The sequence below is a fragment of the Mesoplodon mirus genome (assembly GCF_964341445.2).
Source record: "Mesoplodon mirus genome assembly, chromosome: X".
In the NCBI taxonomy this organism is placed as follows: Eukaryota; Metazoa; Chordata; class Mammalia; order Artiodactyla; family Ziphiidae; genus Mesoplodon; species Mesoplodon mirus.
Genome location: NC_138981.1, coordinates 103,548,053 through 103,560,456, shown reverse-complemented (window position 1 = coordinate 103,560,456; position 12,404 = coordinate 103,548,053). Strand labels below are relative to the sequence as shown.

Here is a 12,404-nt window from a genome sequence, read left to right as displayed (position 1 = left end):
AAGTAGTAGATAAGGTTACTACAGGATTAAAGACTTGACTCTGAATTAGTGGGGCATACCCTTTGGGGTAAGGATTTTTTTGTTCTTATGAATAGTTACAGATCATATTTCATGCTAAAGTAAGTGTTATATTTCATGTTTTCAATTCTAAATTCTGTGTTTTTACCACTTTAAAATACTGTAAATGTACAAACATCTTTAATAGAATGTGGAGCTGCTTTCACCAGCAAACTTGAAGGAATGTTTAAAGACATGGAACTTTCTAAAGACATCATGATTCAGTTCAAACAGGTAAAAGTGAGTTAAACTCTTACTTAATTCCTCCAACTTAAATGTATTTAGTTATCTCCTTACTTTGGTTTGTACTGAAGAGGATAAATAGAAACATGTATTTGTTATAAATACTTCATAGCAACTTAGATGATAGTCACAGTAGAGGAAAAAAATCACGAATGAAATGTAAGTATATTTGACCTACTTCAAAATTTATTCTCAGTATACACACAAAAATAGAAATAAAATGTATTGAACAGAAGTAAGGACAAGAAAAGCTGTAGCTAGTGAGAACAGGGCTTCTAGCATCTAATCGCTGTTGGTGAGTTGCATGTTCAAAGGTGGTGATGGGGAGGGAGGAGAAGTGATAGAGTGGTTGTATAAGGCCTTTAGGGACATTGGAAATGAAAAGCTAGATCCATAGTTTTGCAGGTGTTGGTAGAAGCTGGTTTTGAAATATTTGAGATTATAGGTAATAGTGATAGCAAAGTAGATTTTCCTCTCCTAGGGTTTTTTTTTTTTTTTTTTTCTTTTTTTGCGGTACGCGGGCCTCTCACTGTTGTGGCCTCTCCCGTTGCGGAGCACAGGCTCCGGACACGCAGGCTCAGCGGCCATGGCTCACGGGCCCAGCTGCTCTGCGGCATGTGGGATCTTCCCGGACTGGGGCACGAACCCGTGTCCCCTGCATCGGCAGGCGGACGCTCAACCACTGCGCCACCAGGGAAGCCCTCTCCTAGGGTTTTAATAATGACTTCTTTACCACTATATTGCTACGCTGGGAAATGAGAGTGGAAGACTCAAGAGAAAGATCAGGGTCAGTAGGATCATGGGTCCTGTAGTAGCTACAGAATAGGGTTTATTTGCTTTGCCCTTTCCCCTTCTTCCTTCCCCATTTCAGGTCACCCCCTGCAAACAGGCAGTGGAGCAAGTGAAAAACCGGAGACTTGGGCTGGCTGGTAGGGTGAGGAATGGGGGTTGCTGCCAGGTTTTCCAAGCCACTTAGGGGTCTCCAGAGATGGGGACTGCAGGTGGTATGGGGAAAAGAATGGAGAAGAAATCCTATAACAGCCCAGTCGTATGTGAGAAATTATTTATTTAAGTCGTTAATGCCTCTAACAGAGTCACGTGATCTTTGTGTGCCATTGTAGCAAAATGTTACCCAGTGTACTTTTCTAGTGCACTTAATATAGGCTTCATTTATAGTCCTTTTAATAGTTGCCTTTTATTTTAAAGATCATCAGTATTCACATGTAGTTTTGTAATGGGGAACTTCTTAAATTGGTCATTATTATGGCATGAAATGTATGCCCTTTTATTTTTTAAGATCTCAGTGTGTGTGTTGATCTTACTGTAGTATATGCAGAACCAGAATGTACCTGGGAATATTGAATTAACTGTGAATATCCTGACGATGGGTTATTGGCCAACATATGTGCCTATGGAAGTTCATTTACCACCAGAGGTAAGAGTTGCTGTTTAGGACTTGAGTTATAAGCATAGAAATACATGACATTTCTATTTTGCTTATCATTGAAAAATATGTACTTTTTTAAAAGTTTGTTGTCAGTAAGCACGCCACCACCAAATGTCAACTGTTTTTAATACTTTACTCTTTTATTTATATTACTCTTGTACTTATATCATTAGAGCATAGCTAAAGATGCCAAGTTTCTGAGTTCAGGGCCAATTTCCTTGACTCTTTTTTCAGTTCCCCAGATTGTACCCATCACTCTGCCCGGCTCTCAAAAATTCTTGGCCATATATCACCTGGGGGTTGGACTGCTGAGTGATGGATGCTTGAGTAAATCCATCCTAACTCCTGGGGAAATATCTTAACCCAGGACTGAAGCTTAGAAAAGGGTTAAGGCTAGAGAGATAGATACTGAGAGTCCTCCATGGAGATAATCATGGAAGCCCAGGGAGCAGATCTCCCTCATTAAGAGGGAGAATGTGGAAACAGGAAGAACAGGCAGGCCTAAGGCAGAACTTTGAAAAAGGCTCACATTTGGTAGGTGGTAGAAAGAGGTACCTGTGAAGGAATCCAATGAAGAAGCAATAGTGAGATAAAGGAACCAGCATGTTGCAGAGACACAGAAGACATTGGAGATGAATGTTTCAAAAGAGGGGATGATAAAATGTTGCAGACAGATCAGAGAGTGTAAAGACTGATTAATGCCATTAGATTTGGTGGTTATTACCTTACATCAAAGTGATCAGTGGACCTGCTCTGTATAGTCTTTAAAACTTCCAGAAATTTTTACACATGAGGTAAATATAAAAAGTGGTGAACGTGATATTGGATACAGAGCTTAAATAAAGCTTTGTTTTATTTATTGTAGATGGTAAAACTTCAGGAGATTTTCAAGACCTTTTACCTAGGCAAACATAGTGGCAGGAAACTTCAGTGGCAGTCAACCCTAGGACACTGTGTGCTAAAGGCAGAATTTAAAGAGGTAAGTGGATGTTCCCCAAACTTAGTTTTCACCTTCATCTTTGATATTGAGGTCATCCCTCTTAATTTGAAGGTTTAAGGTGTTTTATAAATTTGTCCTGAATATCTGCATGAGATAGTGATAGCTTGTCACAGCCCTGTGTATATTATAAGAATGTGGTCTTTTCCACAGTTGATTGGGCCCTGCTGCAAAACCAAAACCAATAACCCTTTTCTCCCACACCCTTTCCCCACCTGTGGATGCAAAATTCACGCTGCCACTTCTTGACAGGAAACTTCTTTTCTTGTTGCTGGGAGCTAGAGAATAGAGTGGGCGTTAAGGGGAACAGTTCTTATATCAATTTCAAAAAATCCTACAGCTTTTCATGACTAATCTGAATCAGAAGAGTTGAAAATGCATTGAAATAGTGATTTCTTGTTGCTCATGATAAATATCTGTAATGACACATAAAACTGAGTTATTAATTTTCATTACTTTGTTGTTTTAATTATAAGGCTTAAAAAAAGAGAAAGGTCACCCAATCCTTTCTCCTGTTTTAGGTAGGATCACACCTAAACCCTACACTGAACATACTGGCTTTTCTGGATAATGTTAATCCGAGTTTCTAAATCCACTAATTGAAAAATGCTTTTCCAGTAAGAGATTAGTTATTTGATTAATTTTCATGCATTTAAAAAAAAATGATGGCTAAACACTGTTGTTTCTCCAACAGGGTAAAAAGGAACTCCAGGTCTCTCTTTTTCAAACACTGGTGCTGCTAATGTTTAATGAGGGAGAAGAGTTCAGTTTAGAAGAGATCAAGCAGGCTACCGGAATAGGTTTGTGTTGAATCGTTTGATTAGCATGCATTATTTGGTGTCCACTATGTGCACTCCACTTGGTTAAGAGTTCTGGGGGACTATAAAGGGATAATCCCCCTCCTCGGCACTTATAATCATGGGGAAAGGGAGAAGTGACACTTAATTTCACAACCAATAAGTACCAATCTGTGGTGCTGACAGAGTGTGTTAGGAGTTAGTGAAGCAAGAGATAACTGTGGACTGGCACAATTGGGAAAGCCTTCATGAAGGAGGTAGGACTTGGTCTGGGCCTTCAGATTTAAGTTAGGGAGAAGGCATATGTTGCAAGAGGAAATGCCATGAGAAAAGGCTTGGAGGAAGGAATGAGCACAGTGTGGGCAGGAGTCATAAAAAGTTTAACTGCAGCATAGAGTAGTGAGATACAAAGTTAGATAGGTAAGATATGGAGAGCCTTACAAATCTAGCAAGTGAAACATACATTGTAGGATCTCAAGTGTGTGACATTTTGGAAGTGACTTATTTGGGCAGCTTGCCTATAATCAGTAGATAGTAGGGCAGCTTGAAGGATGAAGAGATTCCAGTCCAGAAGCTAATGGGGTAATTCAGGCATAAAGTGATAACGAGCTTAGACTAGAATGAGGCCAATGAGAAGAGAGACGAAGCATCTCTAAGGAAGCAACTACTAGATATGTGGAGGATGCAGGAGAGGGAAGAGTTAAAAGATGATTCCAGGGATTCTCACCAGAGGAGGTTGGTAGCTTCATAACTAACAGTTGGAAAGAAGACAGTTTTATAGGGAAGATGATGAATAAAATGTTGGACATACTAAAATTGATGATAGTAAAAGAGCCAGCTGGAGGTATCCTTTAAATGTAGGACTGGGGAAAATGAGATGTCATTTCTGAAGATGTGGTGGTTATCCACTCGGAATGATAATTGAAGCCTTTAGAGGACGACCAGGAAAAAAGCCATTGGATAGGACAAAGAGGAAGTTGTTCATGATCTTGGGGGAAAAAGGAAACAGTTTTAATAGATGGGTGGGGTAGAAGCTAGATTGAGGTTGAATGTAGCTGTGTGTGTTGATGAGTTAATAACAAATAACTAAGCCACTCTTCTTTCTTCTTCAGAGGATGGAGAGTTAAGAAGAACACTGCAGTCATTGGCTTGTGGCAAAGCTAGAGTTCTGGCAAAAAATCCAAAGGGTAAAGATATTGAAGATGGTGACAAGTTCATTTGTAATGATGATTTCAAGCACAAACTTTTCAGGATAAAGATCAATCAAATTCAGATGAAAGAAACGGTATTTCTTTTGCATTCTCCTCATTCTAATGTACTGGAATTATATATGTTCATAATAAAGATTTATAAAGAAGATTTTAGCCTAGAATACTACCACTAACATTAACATTATCTATGCCTATATCTAGCTCAGTGTATTTCAGTATTTGATTTTGCAGGTTTTGAGGGGGTGGGGGTGTACACAATTGGGCCTGATAGTTTTATATCCTGCTTTTTGTGTGTTTAAATTAAGACTTTAGGAATTTTTAAAAATTTATTTATTTTATTTATTTTAGGCTGCGTTGGGTCTTCGTTGCTGCACACAGGCATTCTCTAGTTGCGGCGAGTGGGGGCTACTCTTCGTTGCGGTGCGCAGGCTTCTCATGGCAGTGGCTTCTCTTGTTGCGGAGCACGGGCTCTAGGCGCATGAGCTTCAGTAGTTGTAGCACGTAGGCTCAGTAGTTGTGGCTTGCGGGCTCTAGAGCACAGGCTCAGTAGTTGTGGCGCATGGGCTTAGTTGCTCCGTGGCATGTGGGATCTTCCCGGACCAGGGCTCGAACCTGTGTCCCCTGCATTGGCAGGCAGATTCTTAACCACTGTGCTACCAGGGAAGCCTCAAGTCTTTAGAATTTTTCCATGCCATTAAGCATCTTTATAAAATGGCAGATGGCCACACAATATTCTTTTACACAGTTATAATAATTTATTCAGTGTCCATTGTTGGGTACTTAAATTCATAACTTCTTAGTATTGTAAATAAAACAGCAAGATACATCTCTGTACCTAAATCTTAATCTCTCTGATCCTTTCCTTACGAATTTATCATGGAAGTAGATTTTTTGTGTTAAAGAGTGTGAACATTTTAAGAGTCTTAATACATTATGCCATTTCGTGTTCTAGAAAGATTGGACCAATTTACACTGTCTAATGTGAGTGCCTGTCTTACTGTGCCCTTGCCAGCACTAAAGACTATATTTTCTTTTCTTAATCTTTGCCAGCTTGCTTGGTGAAAAATTGGAAGGTTCAGTTAGTGTTTCTTTGATCAACAGTGAATATTTTGTTTGTTTTTACCATTTGAATTTGTAAGAGACTTTTATTAAGGAAACCAACAACTGCAGCATTTCCTGAAACCAGTTGGTTTCAATTCCAGCAAGGTTTAATGCAGTACTTGACAAAAAGTTTTATAATAGGGATAGAAGTCAAGGTTGCAAACAAGTTCCTGTCTCGTTAACATTCACATCAAAGGTGTGATACTCCCTTAGATTACTGTGTTATTTTAAAACATGTGCTGTATCAGAAAGAAACTAACTGCAAAAAGCCCAAACTAGGGACTTCCCTGGCAATCCAGTGGTTAAGACTCCGCGCTTCCACTGCAGAGGGCACAGGTTCGATCGGGGGAATGAAGATCCCGCGTGCCAAGTGATGAGGCAAAAAAAAAAAGCCGGGGCTTCCCTGGTGGCGCAGTGGTTGAGAGTCCGCCTGCCGATGCAGGGGACACGGGTTCGTGCCCTGGTCCGCGAAGATCCCACATGCCGCGGAGCGGCTGGGCCCGTGAGCCATGGCCACTGAGCCTGCATATCCGGCGCCTGTGCTCCGCAACGGGAGAGGCCACAACGGTGAGAGGCCCGCGTACTGCAAAAAAAAAAAAAGAAAACGAAAAGCCCAAACTACTCTTAATTTAGATGCTAAAGAGGAACATTCTTGCTTTAGCATTAGAATTGGTTAACTGACTTTTTTTTTTTTTTTTTTTTTTTTTTTTTTTTGCGGTACGCAGGCCTCTCACTGCTGTGGCCTCTCCCGTTGCGGAGCACAGGCTCCAGACGTGCAGGCTCAGCGGCCATGGCTCACGGGCCCAGCCGCTCCATGGCATGTGGAATCTTCCCGGACCGGGGCACGAACCCGCATCCCCTGCATCGGCAGGCGGACTCTCAACCACTGCGCCACCAGGGAAGCCCTAACTGACTTTTTTTTAACTGTGTGTTTCTGATTTATATTTTACAAAATAAAAATCAGTGAAAAAAAAATTTGGGACTTCCCTGGTGGCACAGTGGTTGAGAATCCGCCTGCCAATGCAGGGGACACGGGTTTGATCCCTGGTCTGGGAAGATCCCACATGCCTCGGAGCACTAAGCCCGTGCACCACAACTGCTGAGCCTGTGCTCTAGAGCCGGCGAGCCGCAACTACTGAAGCCTGCGCTCCTAGAGCCCATGCTCTGCAACAAGAGAAGCCACCGCAATGAGAAGCCCACACACCATAACGAAGAGCAGCCCCCGCTCACCACAACTACAGAAAGCCTGCGCAGCAACAAAAACCCAAGGCAGCCAAAAAATAAAATACAATAAAATAAAATGTTAAAAAAAGTTTGACACTGGTTAGCTTAGCTGGTTAGTATCATACTTCGAGTCAGATGTCAGAATCAGTCACTTTTACAGATAAGCTAATGTCATACAGAAATCTGGTCAATAACCTCTTGTGACACATTAAGATTTTGAGAAGAGAGTAAAAGAAAATGATAAATTCTGCATCAGCTGTCTCTTTCTAGAAAAGCAGCTCAAAGATGGTATTTTTATATTAACTAATATTGGCGTTACTTCATTGATGTAGGACATTAGGACAGATAGGAGTTATGTTTGTAGGGTTTTTTCTGTCCTTGTCTGTATTTATAAGGTTTCTTTTGGTAGTTCAGCATATTTAAAGCATTAACTGTGTCATGTCCCTAACATGTACAATTTGTATAAGTAATCAAGTTTCACTTCAGGTACAGTTCCTAAGTTTAAAACTTTTTTATTAGGTTGAGGAACAAGCAAGCACCACAGAAAGAGTATTTCAAGACAGACAGTATCAAATTGATGCTGCAATTGTTCGAATTATGAAGATGAGAAAGACGCTTAGCCACAATCTCCTTGTTTCAGAAGTGTACAACCAGTTGAAATTTCCAGTAAAGGTAGGTACTTCTGTATTTTATTATTGAACTGCTTATATATAAAAAATATTGAGCTTATTATATATAAAAATTAGACTTTTCAGACACAAATCTTACAAACATAGAATAAAACCTCAAGACCATTTGGAGGGACAAAAGTTTTCATTTCTTATGCTCATATATATGATTCCAAAAAAACCTTTGTTGACATATGTGGGCAGCTGTGACAAAAGGGGAAAACAATTTATAAAAGCTCCTATACCTGAAAGTTTAGCTGCTAAGTGAGTCTTTGAAATTTTCAAGTTTATTCACTTTATTTTTTTGAGCTTCTTTGGTATTTTTGTTTCCTTTTTCTCCTTGAAATACCTAGCTATTTGACAGATTTGGTTATTTTAATTAAGTTAAATCTGTTTAGTTAGCTTTTGTAAGTGTCCATTAAAAACTGTACAGATAACTAGTAATCATTAGGCATCTTTTTTAAAGCTTAGCGGTAGTTCTGGCAGACAAATTAGTCATCACATGGACATGTTCCATTATAAATGCCCAGTAATAAAGCGCCTTAGACAATGTGGTGTTGTACTGGACTGTATCTCATGTTTTAGAAGATTCCCAAACTCTTGTGATGATAAACACTTCGTAAAGTTTGGATGGACCCTTGGCTGTTAGGGTTCTCATGAGCTTTGGGCCTAGGTAAGTCATTTCACCTTTTGAGCTTGTTTCCTCTTTTGTAAAATGGAGATGATAATAGTACTTATCTCGTAGGATTATTGTGAAGCTTAAATGAGATAATATATGTAAAACTTAGCACTGGGCCTGGCACATAAGTGCTCATTAGCTGTCACTGCTAATAAGGTAGGCTTTCTCTCTCCTCCAAACCTAATACTGCCTCCTCATTACCACACTCTCACCCTCACGTTCTGCCTTAACAATCATTTCACCTCTAGCCAGAGAGATCACTGCTGCTAGCTAGCTAGGGAAGGTAGAGGATCACTGTAATAAATATTGTGCTGATATTCTAGGTCTTTCACCATAATTAAGAGAAAGTCATTTTGATTTTCAAATCTTGGAATTCAAACTTTGGTGAAATTTTGGCTGCCCCATCAAACTACTTTACCTCTTTACATTTCTTGATCAAGTAGCCATTTTACACAATCTGAAAAACTGTTAGCAAGCAAGATTATATTCTCTTTATAGGCTAGATACAAAAGACAGTGGAATTTTGTTACCCAAGAGCTAAGAATGCAATCATGAGAACAAGCTATAAGCTTTCTCAATGATATTTCAACAACTTGGATTCAAAAACTCAAATCATTTATAGCAGGTAATAGTTAAACCTTAAACCTGAAATACAAAGATCTGAATTATGAGATGATACTTCACTTATCAAACCATTTGTTGTAGTATTCTTGTAAATAGTGATTTCCATAGTACATTTTTTATTTAATTTATAAATATGCAACCTGACTTTGAGAACCAGCTTTTGTCCAAATTTAGGGTCTACTTATTTTCTCAAACTATCTTGGCAAAACTAAATAGCATTCTGTTTCCTTAAACTATAATGTGTTCCTTTTGTGAAGTTATGGTAATCTTTTGTATTTGTGCAGAGAATAGCTGGTTCTTAGAAGACCTCTTTAAAATAGAAAAGTAAAGTATTGTATAACAGTATGACAGGGGACTTCCCTGGTGGTCCAGTGGCTAAGACTCCCCACTCCCAGTGCAGGGGACCCGGGTTCGATCCCTGGTGACGGAACTAGATCCCACATGCCACAACTAAAGATCCTGCATGCAGCAACAAAGACCCCTCGTGCTGCCGCAACTAAGACCCAACACAGCCAGATAGATAGGTAGATAAATAGATAAACAGATAAATAAGTAATATAAGATGTGACAGTGTATGTATAGTGTAAAAACATTTTTAACCTGGTTTATTTTCATTATACTTTCCTCTTTAAAAAACGAGATTTAAAAAATAAAAATTAAAAAATATTAAGATTTTAAAAATAAAAATTAAAAAATATTGAAATTAAATACATTAAATCAGTGAGCCAAAACTGTTCTTTTTTTTTTCATGGGGTATTGGTGAATGGGCTTGAGCCACTGATTATGAGCTTTGCACTGAAAATTTGCCTTCTCTTACAGCCTGCTGATCTTAAGAAGAGAATAGAATCCTTAATTGACCGGGACTACATGGAAAGAGATAAAGAAAATCCAAACCAGTACAATTATATTGCTTAAAATGTTGGCCTTGGAGCATTTGGTGTCATAAGCAGTAGCCAGTGAATAAACTAACCTGTTATTATTTGACTTCTTTTATACTACCAATGACCAAATGAAGCAGTGTAATGGAAATAGTTGAGTGACTTTTCAGTGGTTAACATGCCCATTTAAAGAGTAATACTTACCTTTAAGAAGAATGTTGTTGAACTCTTTGCATGTTATTTAGTATGATGTGCAGAAAACTCTTAAGAAAGTACCTGGTCTTCATGATTCCTGTTTGGAACTGGGGAAGAGGTCCCTATGGCTATTAAAAAAAAGAGGAGGGGGGTTCTTATACACCATTAATAATGAAGCAAAAGGTTTATTTGCTTAAAATGTCATTTAAAGATACTTAAACTGCATGCAAACTTTATTTACTGTACAGAGTTCTGGATGTATTTATCAAATAGAAAAACCACCCTGGACTTGGTTGTTCACCTGTTTTGTGATTTCCCTTGAAGAGAAAAATAAGTTGTCATAGCTATTGATATTTTACTAAGTAATGTTCTGTTACACTGAAAGGGATGTTTTTAAAAATTTTATTTGGAAACAAGTTTTCAAGCAGAGGGACAGTTGCTTATATAGTCTTATATACGCACATCCTAAAATGTTCCCATGGGATGTGTGTATATGGTTCAGCCCTGAGTTTACTGTGCTGATTAACAGGTACTTATAAAAATAGCTGAAATAGAAAATTGCTGGTCAGTTGTACTAGAAGAACATGGTAGGAGAGAAAAATCCAACTCTTTCTTCATATTAAAAATGAATATAATATGAACGTCGCAAAAGAGACCAAAACCCACGTGTTGTGTAACTTTTTACAAGAGCAAAAATTCATAAACTAGTTTTCAGCTTCCTTTAGACTTTAATGTTGTTTGGACAGTTTTGTCTTTAACTTGGACCAATTGTAGATTGTTACAGGCTTCCTGGGATTTAGCATTCCTATTTTCTCTACCAAAGTTTTTTTTTTGAAGCACCTCAACTCTCCTTTTTGTTGGCATATAAGCATTTCCTTTCATCCTTATTTTAACTTCCTAAAGCCCTAGATAGAACTAGATCCTTCCTCATTTCCCCCGTACACCCCCTAGTTGGGAATTTCAAATTCTGTATTATGCTGATCTTATTCCTTTCAAAATTGCTTGAAGATAAAGAGTTCTCATAGCCACTGGACACCTACTTTTCAGGGGAATGTCCTAGGATTGTTCATACATAGAAAATAGCAAAAGTATTGTTTTTCAAATTGATAATGTGAGTAAAATTCTTCTCTTTTACCATCATGCTTTTTTCTTTTTGGGTTTGGGGTTCTGTTTTGCTTCCTTGTTTTTCCTTGAAGCTTTGAAGGGAATTGATCTTGGAGGAAAAGCAGAAATTTTGTTTAGATTTTTTTAAAAATCAGAACTGCTTTAATGCTCTTTCACCGCTGTAGCCTCTCCCGTCGCAGAGCACAGGCTCCGGACGTGCAGGCTCAGCGGCCATGGCCCACGGGCCCAGCTGCTCCACAGCATGCGGGACCCTCCCGGACCGGGGCACGAACCCACGTCCCCTGCATCGGCAGGTGGACTCTCAACCACTGCGCCACTAGGGAAGCCCGCTTTAATGCTTTTTTGCAACAGTGTATTTCCTTGACTATTTGGAATCATGAAGAAGAATACCTAGGTCCTAACCCTCAACTGAGACTTTCGGCTCTTGTGTTTGCTATTGATTGTTTTCTTGAGTTCTCAAAGACCTGTGACCAGCTATTTTTTTTTAAAGTTGCCTGTTTTCTTTATAATTACATCAAACTTACACACTGTTGTCCAACAGTATGTGGTATGTAGAATGCCTTCCTAACTATTTTTGAGCAGCCATTGCCTGTATTTTCTTAGAGCCTCCCTGGTTTCCTTAACTGAGCTTATCTGACAAGGAAATGCAGCTATTTTGTTTGCCCTCTCTCCATACTGGACCATCTAAGTCAGTGTTCTAACTCATCCCTGATGGTCTGTGAGATATGTAGACTGTTCCACCAGACTCGATAATTACTCTTACGGAATTTTTAGGTAGAATTGGTACCATTAGGAGACTCTTGGTGTTACCTTTGTTGTCTTGAAAGCTGGTCCCTTCCCTGAGGCTCTTAATTTTTTGAAAACTTGATGCTATTTCAGCTGAAAAAACTGGTGAGACTATTAAACAAATTGAGGGGAGCTGTTTAAGAAATTGAAAAGTAATCGCAAACAACATTGGATAATTGTGACTTTCAGTTCTGTATCAGTTGAATTTTTGTGCTCTTTTCCCTGTGTATGTGGTGGTTCTATTTTTCTCCAATAAAACTTTTATTTAAAAAAAGTTTCTGGAGAAGATCTTTAAAATTCAAATATTGTAAGAATATTATAAAAACCACAGAACTTAACGTCTTCTTCCTAATGATTTCTTTTTTTTTTTTT

The 12,404-nt window shown here is 38.8% G+C and overlaps 1 protein-coding gene across 2 annotated transcripts in view; it reads left to right on the top strand.

The window, feature by feature from the left end:
- The window catches only part of CUL4B (cullin 4B), a 33,982-nt gene extending 21,655 nt beyond the window's left edge, over positions 1–12,327 (top strand). The window contains exons 15-21 of one of the 2 annotated variants that reach the window (XM_082610622.1): positions 206–291; positions 1,628–1,735; positions 2,613–2,726; positions 3,439–3,544; positions 4,654–4,826; positions 7,597–7,749; positions 9,868–12,327. In XM_082610622.1, coding sequence (XP_082466748.1) covers positions 206–291; positions 1,628–1,735; positions 2,613–2,726; positions 3,439–3,544; positions 4,654–4,826; positions 7,597–7,749; positions 9,868–9,963 — 836 coding nt within the window. In that variant the 3' untranslated portion in view covers positions 9,964–12,327. Of the gene's footprint in view, positions 1–205; positions 298–1,627; positions 1,736–2,612; positions 2,727–3,438; positions 3,545–4,653; positions 4,827–7,596; positions 7,750–9,867 lie in introns of both variants that reach the window. The other variant, XM_082610621.1, reaches the window with a different exon arrangement.
- Positions 12,328–12,404: the final 77 nt, after the last annotated feature.